The sequence below is a fragment of the Saccoglossus kowalevskii genome, chromosome 17, assembly GCF_978046115.1.
Source record: "Saccoglossus kowalevskii chromosome 17, keSacKowa6.1, whole genome shotgun sequence".
NCBI classification, from domain to species: domain Eukaryota; kingdom Metazoa; phylum Hemichordata; class Enteropneusta; family Harrimaniidae; genus Saccoglossus; species Saccoglossus kowalevskii.
In genome coordinates this window covers 16,441,373-16,460,253 of record NC_140657.1, presented here as the reverse complement: position 1 = coordinate 16,460,253, position 18,881 = coordinate 16,441,373, and the positions used below count along the sequence as shown (strand labels likewise).

At 34.8% G+C, this 18,881-nt stretch overlaps 2 protein-coding genes across 2 annotated transcripts in view; one reads left to right on the top strand and one right to left on the bottom strand.

Moving 5' to 3' along the window:
* Positions 1-1,841: 1,841 nt before the first annotated feature.
* Positions 1,842-10,271, bottom strand: LOC100371777 (large ribosomal subunit protein uL18-like). Its single transcript, XM_002736858.3, has 7 exons — positions 10,153-10,271; positions 8,768-8,953; positions 8,031-8,165; positions 7,185-7,387; positions 3,627-3,804; positions 2,361-2,449; positions 1,842-2,033 (listed from the first exon to the last, which is right to left on the bottom strand). Exons 1-7 carry the CDS (start codon positions 10,153-10,155, stop codon positions 1,943-1,945), a joined length of 885 nt encoding a protein of 294 aa, XP_002736904.1. The 5' UTR covers positions 10,156-10,271; the 3' UTR covers positions 1,842-1,942.
* A 4,348-nt stretch (positions 10,272-14,619) lies between these two features.
* Positions 14,620-18,881, top strand: part of LOC100372626 (uncharacterized) — a 39,213-nt gene continuing 34,951 nt past the window's right edge. The window contains exons 1-2 of the mRNA XM_085492005.1: positions 14,620-14,738; positions 18,375-18,564. Of these exons, the coding sequence (XP_085348131.1) occupies positions 14,632-14,738; positions 18,375-18,564 (297 nt within the window). The 5' untranslated portion in view covers positions 14,620-14,631. The remainder of the gene's footprint in view (positions 14,739-18,374; positions 18,565-18,881) is intronic.

The window sequence follows — 18,881 nt, the reverse complement described above, 5'->3', positions numbered from 1 at the left end:
CTATACATTCAATACCAAATCCTCATGCATATATGCTTCATCACTATTATACCCTATTCATGATCACGCTCATTTATTCAAGAAATCATAGTCTGGATTGAATCCATCACACTTTTTTCTACATGGAGAATACGATTTCCCAAGTATCACAGCTAATTTCTTTCTAGAATTGGTTTTACACATGTATGCACAAGTCTTATCGAAAGCAGTAGAATATACGTTGTCGTCTGTTGTCTACCAAGGTACTAGTGTCCAAGGAAGTGTAGCTAAACATCGGTTACCACGTGTAACCTCAACTTAGATTGCATTTCGTGCATCTATGACACATTTGTGCTATTGATCTCTTGACCCTCCTATTCATCAGGTCAGGCTAATTTTTCTGTTGGTACGTTTATCAAAAATGTTCTTGCGGCAGGATTCTGGCAGATAAATGTTTTCATTAGCCACAAGTCTCAAACCACCTGGGCAGATTATCCCCCTGCTGGACTTGGCGCTGAAAAGGAGGATCATCAGACGAGAACCTTTTTTTCAGACGCTTAATTGTCTTCAGTCTAAATCATTGTCAGGACATGGCTAACATTCACAAAAGTGAGTAGCCATCTCCTTACTAGAGTACTTACCGGTAGTCTAGCGTTGGAAACAGTTTCTAATTTACACAATTTTCTTTTCTTTAACACTGCTGACATTTGTTTTGGGTATTTTGTACTCTGCCCATTGAGTGGGCTTGGTAGAGCATAGTAAAATTCACAAATTCCTGGGATTATTTAAAATTTTACATAGCAAAACCATACCTATCTTACACCACCTTCCACAGTTCTCTGGGAGAATTGCAACACTGGTCACTTGCACGTCTAGGATTCTCATTTTGTACAGCAACCCAAAAAGCTAGTTTTTAACCAAGAACTTTAGGACAACAAAGCCTATAGATTTTCCTTTCATACCTAATGCAGCAAAGGTTTCTCCATGGTCGTATACATTGCCGCCATACACAGCCGTGCTAGAGATATCCATATTAAAGTGTTCACATGACCTCAAAAATCAGCTATGAATTATTTAAAAGAACTTGTTGTGCAAACTTCGATGAATGGGTACCCAGAATTCTATTTGTACAAGTAATTTCTTCATCTTTTCACAGTCTGGCAATTATATAACCTTATTAACTTCCCAAGTAGTCTGCTGCATTAGTTTTTTAAAAGTTTTGCCATGTGTGATCAGAGTGTCAAAGTTACCTCAGTCTGGCATTGTGGTAGTCAAGTCAAGAATGAATTGTTCACTAAAATAACATGCACCTCTCAAATATCAAAGCAATTTGGCAGATAGTGTTCAGGAATTTTAAAATCCACCCAAGGTACATACAATACAACTGAGCTGGTAGTTTTCAAGAAGTCTAAAATAGCATTTATGCTAAAAATGTCACGAAATTAACAAATCCGACAGGTCCACCCAAGGTATCTACATACCAAGTATCAAGGCAATTGAGCCGGTAGTTTTCAAGAAAATGCAATTGTTGGACATTACTACCGGCAATATGAACAATTCCGCTCTGACATCTACATTGACACAGCAGAGCTAATAAATGCAAACCACTCAATTCGAACTGGGGCTGATAAGCATGGATTTCAACTACAGAATATAACGTCTGTAATTATGTATTAAGTTTCATTGAAATAAAATATCGGTAGCGGGAAAAGCTTGATAATCATGCAAATTATTTAGGTCTGCATTGTCCCAGGACATTTATGCATTACGTTTCATCAAAATCCCTCGAGATAAGGACGGGACATTCAGAGAGGCAAAGACTCCCATTACTTTGTTCACACAAAAGTCAAAAGAACACATAATTAACTTGCCATCCAGGCCAGAAGAGGTTTTTATTTATTCGCAACCGCTACGGGTCCAGAGGATGGGAAATTCAAATGTTCATTTGTCAGTTTTATTTTATTTATTCTTTTTCTCTAGCCCTCAGGTGGGAGGCCTTCTTTTGTCGTACCCGATCATCACGCTGTGCTTTTGATAGACTAGCACGGTTCCATCTGAAAATAGAAAATATTTGAAATCATGAACGGTTGAATAGACTTGTGGCCTTTGCAGACTGCATCTAATTGTGTTAGATACACACAATTCTAAAATTGCACCATCACCAAGTCTTGCAGGAACTTATTTTTGAACAGAATCATGATTCAGAAACACCAATGTATACAATTTTAAAAATGTTTTTAACCACGAAAGGTGAAAATTGTGAAGAAAACGTTTTAATTACATCCATTGTAATTATGAATCATACATGAATTATCAATCAAAGGTTAGTTATTCACGAGGCTGGATAACTCTATTAAATAAGCCACTAAAAACAAACTTACCGTTTAGGTTTGACGTCTCTTTTTGGTTTTGGTTTATGAACAGGATCGGCTCTGATAGCTGCATGCGCTTTTTTGTACATTTCCTCAACCTGTGCGAGTAAAATTGAGAGTCAAAACGGGGAGAATATTAGGTAATTTGAATAATTAAATTTTACACACATCGATCACTGAAGTGATTTTAATTACAGGGCTCAATTAACACTGTTTCGCATTGCAAAGTTTTATTTATGGAGGAGCTACATTTGCTGTGTGCATGTTTCAATTATACACATCACTGTAGCCTAGACTCGCGAATTTGTTCCACCATGCATACAGTTCAGACACCAATTTGGAATCATTGTTAATCATACGGTAATTCCAGCTTAATTGGCTTAATTCATCATAGATACTGTATAAAATGAATCCACTTGAACAAGCAATCAACTAATCCATCGGCTTTCACAAAATCAACCTGGATAATTATTTCCCCACATGTTCTACTTGTAGAACATTTTATTCATTTGGTTCAAAATTTGCAAATTGTTGCACCAACATTTCAACACAAAGTTGTGGAGTTCAGGGTTAATGATCAAAAACAATTATCCAGCTGCTTTGAACCAACCAAGAAATATATACCAACTTTATTTAGCTAAATAATGCATTCTATTTTGGCAAACAAAGTTTGAAGCTTTTTACTTTAAATATAAAACAATTTTTATTTTAAAGTCATTGAGAATTGTATTACTTTTAAGATTTCTGGGCTTTATTCTGATTTAGATCAATGAAAATCATTGCACAGACTATTATTAACAACTTTAGCTGCTTTTTTAATTCAAAGTAATCCTAAGCCAAAATAATACAAAATGAGGTGAAATGTTTGGTAGTACACAACTGACGGCGATTAATGCATAGATATTCGCATGATATTAGCATACATTAGTAGGTCACATGACATTACCCTATATTTAATCATTCGGAACATGTATCAATTCTCCGCACAAAAATGACAGTAATTTCCATGATACATTTTCTACATTTTAAATGCATGCTTTTACATGATATTCCCTTTTAAAGCAGGGGTGTCATCACATGCTTATCATGTGTTAGATGGCCATGACGCGTCATTGTTTACAATCAAGCATCTACCCATGAGCCTTTCCATTTTCAGTGCGTGTTATCGTTTGTGACGATATTCCCTCTCGTGCACAGGTGACTACCTTCCCGCTTTAAAAGACATCTTTAATAGTAAACTTTTTAGATAATGCAAGATAATGAAAGGGTACTTACACTATCTGGGGTGATGTTCTGTTTGATGTATTGAGAAAACTGCCGTTTGTAAGCTTCCTCATCATCGTCTTGCAACATTTTCATGTAGTCAGAAACATGACCACCAAATATATGTTTACGGTGGATGTCAGCATGAAATTCCTTGCCGTCGTTGTCATACCCTGGAAAGCGTTTAACACTGCAATATACAAGTCAATATTAAATCATTCGTAGTGGCGACTAAACATCAGGTGGCATTCAACAAACTAAAAAACTATTCCACGGTCAACAAGCCATGCATGCATGGCACAGTCCCCGTTAGTTATCAAATTTAAGATGTATAGTTTTGTTTATAGTAATATAGCTGGCAGGGTTCTCCCCAGGGCTTTTTAGCGCCGAGGTCCGCGGCGCTATACCTGTGAATCTCTGCGCTTCACTTGGGACCTTGGCGCTATGTGTTCCCACCTCGGCGCTTGATTTCATATTTGACATGCCAATATCAGATGTGAAAAAGCTTTGTTCGCCACGCCGGTCGGCCCCGATCGTCACTCAAAATTAGTGACCACCACGGAAATGCTTCCGACGAGGACTATTGTCTGATTGTTGGTATAATTACGTACCGACCGACACGCATCCTGCCAGTCGTGGATTATAATTTATAAACAATACACCTAGTCGCACGATACGTAGCGGCTAGTCAAATTTGTGGAATTAGCACCTCTTTGTAAGTAAATACTTTCTGCGATAGACAGTCTTTAGATTGAAAGCTAAAATTATTTCAAAATCAATTCCACCTCGATATAACATGGTCAAATCGGAGTTCACGCTACTCAAGAAAAAAACAACGTGTTTATTGAGCGATTTGGTAAAATACATTTGAACTGTTATCATTGCGAATCATGTAAAAACTCTTCTTTCAAGACCTAATTTACCTTTTAAAAATTGCAAATCACCTCTTTCGAAAGCTGTCATGCAGTTTTCAATTGAAATCGATGCCAACACATCGTGCTACGACATCGCTTTACTTCCGCAATGTAATTTTTATGATCACTACCATTCGGAAAACTTCGGGTTCTACCGGCATTACCATGCGGCATTTTGATTGGTTAATGGAATTCTTGATCCATCGGGTCAAAGGACACATGCTAATGTTTCACAAACATCATGGCGGGTCTGTTTTTTTTTACCGGAGCGATCAAGTGATCAAAAATAATCGCCCCCGATAAAAATAAGTCGGATTTTACTTACATTTCATATCACAAAAAAAAAGAAGTAAAATTTGTTGAGGAATTATTGCTATAACTGGTGTATAACATGGCCAAGTAAGTTATGTCACGTCGTAACTTTGATGATCGTTTTGAAGCTTTATTTGTTCGCTCATTACTGTAATTGTAAACGTTTTAGAAGTTGATGGTACGAATAATAAATTACAACAATACGTCAATTAATTACGTGATCGATTTTTTGAAGGAGAATGTTTTTGGAGTGAATAAAATTATGAGATTCGTGAACATAAATCTGGCTTAACGTTTTGAATGCGTTTCCTTCAACGTTTTACAAAACAATTAAATTGCAACAATAATGTATTTGTGTTTGTTTTTAGTCTGTAGCATTTGTATTTCGAGAATGTTTCAAACTCTTCTAAATTGTGAAACATAATGTGTTGATTCCATTAAAAAAAATATTTGCCCTGTGACTGAGCTCACTAATACTCATAATTGTAAATAAGTTCTGTTAATCAATGAAGGAAAGATATGTAAATGATATGCAAATTATTATGCAAATTAGCCCCGGCGCTATGCATTTTTTCTGGGGAGAAGCCTGTGCTGGAATATAACCATGTCAGGAATATGATTTTTTTAACATAAAAATGATTGACATTTGTATCTGATCGTCAAACAAGTACTTGTCCATATTGAGATATATTGCTCTGGAACAGCATTCAAAATCAGCCATTTTAAATGCATGTATATATATAACATGATGTATAACGAATATATAAAATTTGAATATAACAAGTCAAATCATTTAAGAGATATGGATCTAGAAGCCCAATAATTAAAACAAAATGGTCGCCAGTCAGCCATTTTAAATCCAATCTGATAAATAAAACGACGAGCATCAGGAGCCCATAATGTCTAATGTATGCACCAAGTTTGAACGAAATCCACCCATAAATGCTTGATATTTGATGATTTTTTAGCACAAAAATTACCACCATTCGGTCATTTTGAATAGGATAGTCAAACCAATATATCTGTTTATCTATGACATGATGTATAATGAATATTTAAAATTTGAACATAATCAGTGAAAGCAAGTCTGAGATGTGGGTCTAGAAGCCCATTCATTAAAACAAAATGGCCGCCAGACAGCCATTTTGAATCCGATCTGAAAAATAAATGATGTGCATCAGGAACCTGTAATGTCTAATATATGTACCAAGTTTGAACGAAATCCATCCATAAATGATCTTGAATCAGATCGTAAAACAAAATGATGTTCATCAAGGTCCTATAATGTCTAATGTATATACCAAGTTTGAACAAAATCCATCAGTAAACACCCGAGAAATGGTGATTTTGACGATTTTTAGCACAAAAATGGCTGCCATTCGGCCATATTGAATCCGATCGTGAAACAAATTGACATGCACATGTATAATATCATGTATGATGTATGTGTGAAGTTTGATTGTTATTGGTCCAGGCATTTCTACAATACCGGTCCAGACGCACGCACGCACAGACACATGGAGGTAAAAACATAAGTCCCTGTTTTCGGACTGCGTCCGAAAGGGGACTAAAAATGTGCTATACACATTTGGCCAATTTTGATGGAGTAAGGGTTTCTTATTGTCGTATTCCATCTGAAAGGGACATTTGACAGTGAACTATAAAAATTAAAAACAAATTCAAGTTCAAAATCAAATCTGATTTTTTGCAGAGAATGTTTGACATGTTTTTCACGCATGACACAAGATCTCGTAGTGAATATAAAAAACTACTTATTGTTTGAGTCAAACAGCAATGTTTAAATCCTGTAATCTTTTCCACCTAAAATAGCTAATTGCAAATCTTGATTAAAGAAAATGTGGCCAAAGACTTGCTGGCAATAGGCTAGTGCTGTGAGAACACACAGATGTCAATATTTTACTAATCTACGACAATTAACATACATTTGAAATGAACTGCATACATGTATGACTAGTTATGAAATAAACACCCATGTTTCCTTTCACGGAATTCATACTGCACAACTTTAGTAACAAAAGAACTCAAAACTCTTTCATTATAACATTTTTTTCAGAAATGTAGTAGGTAGTTCAGACGCCAATATAGAATCATGGTAAATCATACGGTAATTCCAGCTGTATTGGCTTAATCATCATAACTTGTGTTTCAATCAAAACATTAATTTTTAGAAATCTAAACATGAAAATTCTGATTAGACAAAGTTGAATCTACAGTTGTCGTACAGAAGCATGTTCAATATGGATAAAATACAAAATTGGAAACCATGCTTCCTTGACAGTTCTAGCACTTTAATTTGTTAAGACAGAATAAACCACTGGATTACCTGTGTGGAATGTCTAATCCACCATCAGCAGCACCTTTCAAGCAACCAAATATCCTGGCACCAGTGGTGGTACGTGCCAGACCAACATCTAAGAAACATCGGAATGCTCCTGGCTTTCCATCTTCAGATTCAACAGTGTATTCATCTCCATCAACTTCTTCTTGTCCTTTATACAGATCAGCTAATTCAAATTTTGTTAGGAGCTGCCATTTACACACAAAAAACAAGGTAACGTTAGCAAGTACAGGACATTGTAGAATATCTATGTACTTTGCTATAAATTTAGATCCCAGGATATTTCATTTGATAAGAGTGATCAATTCCCTTGCCTGTCACTCAAAATTAAGATTTGCAAAATTTAAACCATGATCACTCCCCAATTCAAACATTTCAGAAGATAATATTAAATATTTTAGCTTTTCTAATCTACTTATGGTTCAGGAATAACATTTCTAATTTTCCAGTCTTCTTCATTGACAAACCTGGTGTATTCTCCTTATAGGACTCTCCAGTCATAAAATTCATTCAAGCCAGCAACAAAATGACAAGACTCATTCAAACCAATAAACATTTTAAGTTTATGGATGTCCTACTTCAATACAGAACTACTGGAGTTGTGCTTCAAATTTTCTACATTTTCAAAAATAGTTCAGACGCCAATATAGAATCATGGTGAATCATACGGTAATTCCAGCTGTATTGGCTTAATCATCATAACTTTGAAAAATAAATTTTTAAACACACTGAAGCAAAAAGGAAATGTACGACTTACTTTGACAACTACACTTAATAGAATGACAGGAATATGAAAATTGAGAAAGTTTTCTCAGTAATAACTATACTTACCCTACGAGCTACTAACAAGCCAGTACAATAGGCAGCAGAATAATTAGTCAACCCGACCTTCACGCCATAGCGAGGAAGTTCATGAGCATATGCAGCACATATGATGATGTCTCCCTCTATCCTGGCGTACGCTACCTGTAAAGTGATTGGTAATAAGAAAGAGCATTTCATTACAACACACAACAAAATAAACATAAAAATAGACTGAAAACACTCAACTAGAGACCAGATATTCATCAATGCTAAAGAAAATAATACTGCAAATTTGGGAGTTTCATTTGAAGGAGTCTGTATCCTAATTTGCCACCTACTCTTGTACCTAACGATTCATTAGCCGCCTATTTTTCTAAATACCGTGTGCAAGAGAATACAATTCAGCTGGCTACTTTTCTTGATAGAGCCTTCCAATCAAAATATTCAAGGTAAACTCTGATCTTTGACCTCAGGCGAGTGTCAATACCACTAGACTCATTAACAATTAGTATTTTACTGAAACTAATTTTTAATGGAATTTAGTTGTTCCTTCCAGCTGTTCAATAGTTATAAGCTTGTTCAATGCATGTAATGTTATGATCACTGCTCAAGGCAGACAGAACCAAATAACAGACTGCAGCTTCTGACCTAATCACAGTATGGAAAAAAAATTATGAAGTTATGAAAAATTCAATTTTGACAACTTGACGTGCCTAGATTTCTACATTCAATTTTGAAGCACCAAATATAGCTTTCAAAATTACCTGGCATATTATGTCCTTATTGGTGAATCGCACAATCAATCGATACTTAGGTGTGTTGTACTTGTTCTTGTCTTGAACCACGAGGCGTTTACGAGCATAGTAATCGGTTTTACCCTCCCTCCTACGTCGGAACTTCACTTGGTATCTTTTAAAATACGCTTTATTTTTCACAACTTTAACAAATCCCTGGATTAGACAAATGGAAACGCATATAAACATTATAATCTTTCAATACAGTACAGCTTTCATAGTAAATGCTTTTAGAGGTGGCACATTACATTGAAGCAGTGAATGTAAACAATCTGTGGGAGAACACAGAGCTGCCTTACTTCTATGTTCATTCATATATAGGAGATTATTTTTTTAATTAATCTAAAAATGAAATAGCTATGGCTGAACCAGTCAATCTGATCCAAAGTGATCTAGTAAACAAAGTGATAAAAATATACAGTGGAAACAAACTAATGCAGGAGATCGCATCTTGACTGAAATAGTGTTCATTTCAGACCACATCAGCACAGTTAACCAAAGGTTTATTTATTCACCAAACGCCATTCACATTTTACCGAACAGGTGGCACCACACTTTCCTGTTAAGATAGTAGAATGTGAATACCCATGTGTGTGATGTCTAATTGTTCAGGCTAGAAGCCAGAATTTAAGCCTTTAAATTTCGTCGAAAGTATGCCCGACATTGTTGTAGTTTAAGGGTGTGTGACAGTCGTGTTATACAAAGGCCATTTTTCATCGCAATACATTTGGAGAGAAATTAGCGTTAGGCAGCCAAAAAGAATATAATCTCGCCAGTCTTCCAAATAAACACCACATTAGACATCAACCTCTATAGACAGTACGATGATGGAAAGCGTGATGTTTTGAAAGTTTACAAATAGCAATTAAAGGGAAAATCGACCATACCTCAGTTTATCTTTAAACATAGTTTTTCGTAACAATATTTTCAACAACTCAATGAAAACAACGCACGTGTTTTTAGCCACGTGGAACTTCTGGTGTCACTGAAGATGCCTCGGAGGAGTGAACCGAGGGGTCATTTCAGAAATCGACAGACAAGTTTGTTTGTTGTGCCTGTCTATCAAATAGTAGCGACTTGTTTTTTTTGAAAGATAAATCCATGAAAGATGATCACAACAGTCCCAAACGCATATTAGGTTCTAATTACAACGATAATGGAACAAACAAGCTGAGTATTTATTGAAAGTCATGCTTTCCGTCCGCCATATTGGATCTACAGTCAGCGAAATTGTGGACGCTGAATCCATTTCATCTGCCTTTTATCTCGTATTTAAAACTCCCAAATACACGCAAACCGGTCGCACCGATATTTTAAAATAGTCAACGGGCTATTATTTTTTCAGTAACCCTTACCATTTTGATTTCTGGGAGCCTCAAATCGTGAGGACTTCACAGATAGCTCGGCTGCAGGCTGATGGCTGCCCAAAAAAAGACCGTACGTTTATGCGCATGCTCTTAAGTAACGGCAGAACCCGGATGTAATACAGAAGCCATAATGGAACAGCTGATCGACTGGTATGTGCAGAATTTAGGGACTCGTCTCTCAATGTGTAACCGGTGCTAGTTCCTTTGAAAAGTGACAGGGTACAAATGTGCCGCTCACATACAACACATCAAAGGGTAAACTTGCTTTGTCAGGCACTTTTTTTAAGAGCAAATTTTTGCTAATGCTAATGCCACGGTCAGCTGGCATCGGCCCGGTGTCGCTGGGTGTATCATATCATAGACCTTAGAATGAGATAAGGTCTATGATCATATACATATACATGTACACCCAGCGACACCGATGCCAGCTGACTAATGCTAATGCTAACCTTGCTTACGCCCTAACGGATTGTTCAGTGTTCCGACCACTAAACGATGTTGAAAATAGGCGATAATTCGATGACACGACAATTTTAAACCGCGAGGGATTCTAGATTCGAATGATTGCAGGTACTGAAAAGATGAACAGGAGAAAGGAAAACGAGGAAAGGCAAAGAAACGCGGACTTAAAAAAAAAATTCAGAGATAGAATTTGAAGCGAAAATATGCTGTACCACATAATGTATATTGTTTATCATCGATTTTTGTTTTAATTTAACTTGACTTTTTAAATTGTATTTATATTGCTGGTTCAGTAGACATTTTTACGAGTCTGTCTTCTTTTGAGATATCTCTTTTAAATACCATAAGTTGAGCTTTGGGTCTTTCTTTTTATTTTATATTATATTCGTAAACATTTTTGTATTTGTATTTTATGAGTGCCTGTAATTGGGGAAACCTGTTGGTATCTCAAATAAATAAATAAATAAATAAATAAATAAATAAATAAATAAATAAATAAATAAATAAATAAATAAATAAATAAATAAATAAATAAATAAATAAATAAATAAATAAATAAATAAATAAATAAATAAATAAATAAATAAATAAATAAATAAATAAATAAATAAATAAATAAATAAATAAATAAATAAATAAATAAATAAATAAATAAATAAATAAATAAATAAATAAATAAATAAATAAATAAATAAATAAATAAATAAATAAATAAATAAATTATTCTACTCAATAGTTTTATTCATTCTCCTTTACATTGTACATAGATTTCGTGCCGCCGCCTCTGATAATATAATAATAGGAGTATTGAAGTGAAATTCATCTTCAAATTTGACAGATTCTTTGATCAACTTCAAGATATGTAAATCTACCCCCTCAACTATGTTTGGGGCATCGACAACAAGGCCTAAAGCGCACTTTTTTTCTGGCTGTGGTTAACATTTGAATTTGCAATGCCATCTTAATTGTCTCGGGTACAATTTTCACTATAATTGTCAATACAAAACCCATAAAAACATTGCATATTTTTCATTTGTGTTGCTTACGTCTTATATATTTTTAATTTTTGTATATGCGTGTTTTACTCTGTTATCAGTCAGGCAGTTCAGTTATAATCGCTTGGGTTAAGCGCAACCAATATTTAATACCTCGGGACAACGTTTTAACTTACGATGGATGTTCTGTTACACTAGAATCGGCAAAAAATAAAATACTAGTATACAAGAACACACGCCGGTATAGCTTTCGGGCTTTCGAGGGTGATTGCCGGTGGTGGCGGCAGACTCATTCTCGCTGACGGTAATTTAGCTTTACGTAAAATTTTTCAATTCCATATCTATTCCTCACATGTATCTTTGGAGTTCATATCTGATATTACCAGAATTCCTAACAGGTATAAGATTTTAATATTATTCAAGACTAAATTCTTAAAAGGATATTTCCTTCTCAACTCGAAATACTATAGTAGTCAATAATGCTGTACAAAGCTATCATACCGATCATTTGAAAGAACGATTGAATGCAATTCAAGGCACCGTATTGTGAATTATGCTACCCGTGACTTAGAACCTTGTGACATGTGTACATTTGATTATAAACCTATTCTGCATCGCCAGATTGCAAAGTATGTAATTTCGGTAATTTGAAAACCATTTTTTTCTTTCACAGTGTGGTTACTGTAAATAAATCATATGCCATAAATCAGGATACTTTTCCCATTTGTTATTAGAGTATAAAGCAAACATTACATCACGTAACAGGTTCTGAACAGATGTATGTAATCACTTTGTCGTGGACTTCAGTGTAGGGTGAATAACTTAGATGACACGTCATTTCTTTGTTTAAAGTGGGAGAGTCGTCACCTGCGCACGCGCGGGAATTGAGTCCCAAGCGACGATAACAACGCACGCTAAAAACGCGAAGGCTCATTGTTTGTAAACAATGAAACGCTATGGCCATCTGACGCATGCGCAGGTGACGACTCCCCCGCTTTAATCTTATGATATTATAAATGAAGAATTTCGTAGAGTACAAATGTAATTATTTTGTCTGGTTTGAATTTATGAAATGTGCTTTTTGTTTGCTAAAGATGTGCACAACTAGTTATATCATATGATACGCAGTACATGTAAATACCATTAATTAAATCATTTATATACATATTACTTTACTTTTCCACGTGTGATATGATTTTTTGAAAATCTGTATCTTTAAGTTTGATGGTCTTAGCTCTTCTTGTATAAACAGGAATAAAGACTCAATAACAATGCACTTTTTAAATTCCTATTTTTCTCAAGTAACTTTAACTTATTGCGTATAACACTAAAATATTATCGGCCTCTACTGTAACCTTTACAGAAACCTCCTTGGACATCATGTAGAGCACAAGTACTCATTCAAAAATCTTACCACCAAACGCATATAATAGTATTACCCCCTATAACTATCAGAACTCGCCCTTTAATAAAGTGGTATGACACCTCGTGAACTCCCTGGTCGGAATGCACCTGTGTCAAATATATCGATGAACAACTTCCTCATTAAATCAATTAAATTAGTCATTACAAACCGGTTTGGAGGTACGCTGAGATCGCGCTGCTTTACCTTTGTCCTCCAGATGAACCCCGAGTTTAACAACAAAATATTACATTACTCATGGACGAATCAATAACTTTTTCTTGAAAAAAAACATTTGTTTATTTCCCAATACGATTCAGTGAACTCGTTTGATTTGCGTTCTATCTTCTTTCTTTCCCGCAGTAGCACTTTCATTTTCTTTTTATACTTCTCTACGATTCATTAGTGTCTTCTTCTATACCGCGAAATATAATGTCAGTGCGTCTCCGACAAACTCAATTTCCGCGTCACCTTGTTGCAGTGACTCCACCTATTTCTGCGTCACAATCTAGTACCAAGCTTGGCCTTTTTTTTGTAGTAGCCACACAATTAACGTCGTCCATTGCCCTTTGTGTTTCTATTTTACTCGCTTTTTTTGCTTAGTATATTCATTTTTTTCCTCTTCAAATTTTTTGCATTCAAGTTTTTTCCGAATATCTTTCATTTAATATCAAAGTTCCACTTGGTTCTATCATGATGCTACGCCGGCCCGGCATGGTTGTGATTTAACAATGTGTTTCTCTAAATTTGAATTTAGAACTCATGTTGCTATTACAACACATGCGGTTCATTCCAGAAAAGCAATACCAAATACAGGCTAAGAAAATATAATGCCCTTCTCAACGACTAAGTCTGCTAAGTGACCCCCTGCCTCTGAATTTTGGGGGCCCGCCCGATTGTAAAAACTGAGCCCTCCCTTAAAATCGACAATCTGTTTTGTATACTGTTAACCTCAATATTTATTTTAATGACAAATGATACGGAACAAAATTGCAATTAAATTCTATAGACCACAATGTAAACACATTCTATAATTAAAACCACTCAAATAAATGTGCCGAATTGTACACTCTTTCTTTCGAGTATCAGTAGTGTGGTTGCGAACTTTGACTTGCTGTAAACTTTGTTCTTATTCGCAGCGAGAGCTGCGCTACCTTTGACCTCAGAGCACATGACAAAGGATTATCCAATCACCGGCGACGGCGGTTTCAAAATAAACCTTCCAAAATGGCGACTGCTACACTCAATCTGTTGAATAAATTTTCAAAATCGCACTGATTGGAGATTGTACTTGAAACTTCCCAGTAGTGACTGACCTTAATCTGTACAGAGGAATTATAGATTTGTGTGTGTACTCTACGCTTTCTGGTCTCAACTTATTTTAATGAATGTACACCATCGGTTCCGCGCAACTTGATTGATTTTCAGATCTTCGTCTCTCGTACGTCTGTGGTCGAAGGTAATTTTTTTTTCGGCTGACAATGTCATGAAATGTATGCAGTCGCCGCTGTTTGTTGCTCAACTTTAACAAGTTCTGATAGATTACGATTTAACAGGACTTTGACACTTCGTAATTGTTGCAAGGACTTGTAAAGTACACGTTTCGACATGTCATCAGAGGAGGATATTTTGTTTAGAAACGTTAGCGATCTCCGTCGACGACTTCTACAAACTGAACGAAGTTTGCAGAGTTTCTCAACGCCAGATACACGAAGGTAATATACTTAAGAAATAAATTTGAGTCTTGGTGGTACTTGTATTTCTCCGACGGCCAGTACGAGTGCTTCGGGGAACCATTGCAAGCTACGGCATGATTCTGTCCATGATTCTGTTTAGCTGTGGTGATTGAATTCCCCCTTGAATTTTTCTTCACTTTATTCCTGTTTTGCAGCACGTAGAACTTGATATTTTGAAATGTTATTCCCCAGTAAGGATTTTTGTGTGAGATATTATCAGCAAGCTCTTCATTTCTTTATTCTATCATAGTCCCAATAATGGGGTCTATGATTCTACACTCGCATCATCACCTGTCCTCGGCATCATGTGGGGATGACATTAATAATTCACGTTTCTATGGCAACACGTTTTATTAACAGGGATCACCTGTAGCACATTTACTCATCAGATGTTGAAAAATGAATTTGTAAACTTTCTAATTATCGTTAAAAAATATTTAATATCACAGATATATTAAAAGCATTTATACCTGGTTCTTACCACTTCAAAGAAACGCACATTGAAATGTATACAGTAAAGAAGATGTATTCAGTGGCATTCAATCTACATACTAGTAATCTTTATTTTAATTTGTTTTCATACATAAAATAAATATACTCAGTCGATCTAAACAGATTTGTAAAGATTCTGTTTACAATGTGGGCACTAGCTCACTTTTATAAAAGAAATATCACAAAGGTTTTGCAGTTTCATTATGTAATTTTTTTTAAATGATGAATTTGAATTACAAAACTGAAATGCTAAATTTGTTCACTACAGTTGTTAGTTGGTCACTTTTCATAAATCAGCGTGATAGAATTAATGTTTTGTTTTTTTTTTTCTTATGAAAGCATCGTACCACATTATGTTTGAAGTGGGTCCCATGTGACTGTTCAATACAAATAGAATTGTTTGTTTAACAAAATTTGAAAGTGAGCTGCAAGACTGTGGTACTTTAATAATAATAAATAATAGTTCATAAACACCTACAAATGATTGTCAGTGTGAAAAAATAAGAGTTAAATTTATATGAGCATAGTATATATCTCACCTATAATGCTTGTAACTCAGTCAATTTTTCCAACCGCATCCATCAAATTAAAAAAAACAAAACATTGTAACTCACCAGGCTAAATGTACAAAGTTCAATCTATTTGGTGACTACTTTATATTGTATTTCCTATGCAGGCTTGTATGCCATTCACTGTACTATATATACCACTTTAATTTTAAAAGTCAAACAGTGAGAATTTTTTTTTTTTGATCTATAAGGCAGTTTTTCAGTAAGTTGCATTGACATAAATGCTCTCAGTTCTAAAATTACAAAAATTAAGTAGGGAAAGTGCAAAATTTGTTAGCAGTGAGAATTTTTTTTATTTGATCTATAAGACAGTTTTTCAATAAATTCCATCGACATAAATGCTCTCAATAGTAAAATCACCAGCATTAATAGCGACAAAAATTAAACTCTAAATACTGAAGATGAGTTGACATATTATATTAGGCTTCAATACAACTCAAACAAATACCTTTGGCTTACATGTACCTCAGTTGAACTTCTAATATAAGAAATATGGTGTTTACTCTGAAGGGCAGAGCTGAGGTGGATCATTTAGGACAACGGTTAGATGAGAGTTGAAAGAGATAAAAGTGTCATTCATTTAGTGCCCCGCCCATTTTAGTTACTATGCAACATGGCATTATAGCAGGTCCTTAATAAATCTCAGCTGACCTTTAATAGTAGTCGTTCCATAATATTCACTGTTACTGCCTAAAATAGTTCAAATTGTCACAATGTACCAATGCCCAGTGCATTACCCTGGCATGCCAGTGGATCATACCCACTCAAGGTAGGTAATTAGAATCCTTATAATAATGTGGCACTTGTGAAGTTTTCAATGCCATTTACAATTGGTCTAACTCGTAGTACCGAGTTGCAACTGTCGCTTTGTGCTGCACTATCAAGATCTTTAGTTATAGGAGAAAAATAAATCGGTCATTCCTGGTCATTCTGTGTTTCATTTCTTGAGCTCAATAGTGTATTTCAGAGTTTTTTCATTGACTTTTATTACTGCCTTCAGCATATACTTAAAGTGTAGGATTAACAGCAACAACTATTCCACTTGGCTGTTTGCCAAGCTTCTGTTACAACTTGTTGAATTCTCCCTTGAGCTCAGTTTTAAAAATAAATAAGCAACTTTTAATCATTATCAATTTCAGCTATGCTTCTTAAACCAGGTTTCTGTTTAAAACCTTTTTTTTTAGTTCTTATTTCAAATTACTACGGTATATTGTTTATACTATATGCTTTTTATTTAACTTATTTTTTAATTTGTTCGTTGGTGAAAATCTCCCAGTATGTTTTGTACATGAATTTGTATGTATGAATTTACGTAGTGTTTTATTCACTGGTAGAATAAAATTTTACTTAATCGTCAATACTATATTATTTGGTATTTCAATAACCGATTCTTTTGTTATTTCTCTACACACTGGATCTCATCTATTGTATTTGACCTCATTGTTTGTCCTTTAACAATGTCCTTTGTTTACTAACTACACTTGCTGAGCATTAGGCAGCAGTAGCAGATTTTTCATTCAGTCTCTTATTTTTGGTTTTCCAAGCCATTACTCGCTAGTTTTTTTTTTTTTTTTATTCAATCCGATTTTTCAATCAGTGCTTTTGTAAACTTCTGGTTAAGTACTCCAAAATGTCCATATCAGGTCATTTGCATAGTTGAAGGTTTAGTTTTTTTACCATCCAAAATATAAACACACATATTTTTTTTAGGACCTATTGGGTGTGGAAAATTAAGCCCATTTGGCATTATAGAAAAAAAAAATATAAAAATAAGCAGAACAAATTGTCATTTAATAAATTAATTAATATCTCACAAATGTTTATCAAGGTTTGATCAAGTTTGATAAAGAATTTGAAAAAAATTCTTTAACTCTTGTGTGAGGTTTTAGAAGTTAAAGTGATACTGTTGTCATGTTAGATATGGATTCCATGCGATGTACACAACTTGTTTACTGATAATCCCTGTTGTTTACACTAAGTTTGCATGATGTCTGTAGTGTGTTATGGAGAAAAGTCAAAATATTTTTGCAAACACTGCCAATTAGCTATCCAAGAATTAAAATTCACAGCACTAACTCTTTTGACAGGTGTGCTATACATGTAGTAATCTTTGGTTGTAATTATTTCACAGACTGTGGTTTTTTTTTTGCTATAAAAGCATCCCATTAACCTTTCCACCACACGACTTTCTTACCCAAATTTTTTCTGCACTTTTTTTTTATATTTGAGAAAATTTTTAGTTGTTACTCAAAAAAATTGGCTATTTTTGTCCCAATCTTCTGAAGGAAAGTGCAGACTATAAATAGGACTATTTTGTGAATTTGTGATGAAAAGAGGGAACTGGTGGTGAAAAGGTTAAGAATGGTAAAAACTTAAAGTCAAAATATTTTAAATAAACACTGCCAAGACTTAAAACCAGAGCACTAATTGACAGGTGTAGTACACATGCAGTTGTCTTTAATTGCATTCGTTTCACAGACCACCTATTTGCTATAAAAACATTGGCAGCTATGGGTATACATAACTAGATTATTTTTTCATTTTGCTATTGCAGCAGAAGACAAGAGTTTTTACCAACTGACGTTGAGTCTACAACTTCTGCAGAGCAATACGGTACCCTATCTATGGATGATCTCGTGTCTGATTCAATGAGTGAGGACAGAATGAATGGACACAGTAGATTACCTCGTCCAGTTTCTACTGCACAGGCATACACTATGAACAGGCAACACAGCTTTAAAATGGTAAGCATAGTGTCATAGGTCATCTAGTCATACCCTCTGAACCGTATAGTTCTCAAGAGTGGATTATTTAAAGGGTTTATATGTTAGGTGACATGAACTGAGATCTCACTGAAATCGTGTGTGTAATTATGAGTTAACTTGAAGGCACAATGCTACTGTGAAAACACCAGATATTATTTATTTGAATATGAACTGTTCTTTTTTCAGATGAATCATTTCTTCATCTGATTTAAGCCCATTTTATAGCTTGAAAAAATGTCAGCCAGTTGACTTGAGGTCGTCTGTATGTACAGTACGGTTCTAGCGTAACTTATCAT

Excerpts from the sequence above, each read along its gene's own strand:
- LOC100371777 (XM_002736858.3), bottom strand. Across the intron at positions 3,805-7,184 it reads GGATTAGACATTCCACACAG|TGTTAAACGCTTTCCAGGGT; the intron begins GTAATCCAGTGG and ends TGTATATTGCAG. Across the intron at positions 2,450-3,626 it reads AGAACATCACCCCAGATAGT|GTTGAGGAAATGTACAAAAA; the intron begins GTAAGTACCCTT and ends TTACTCGCACAG.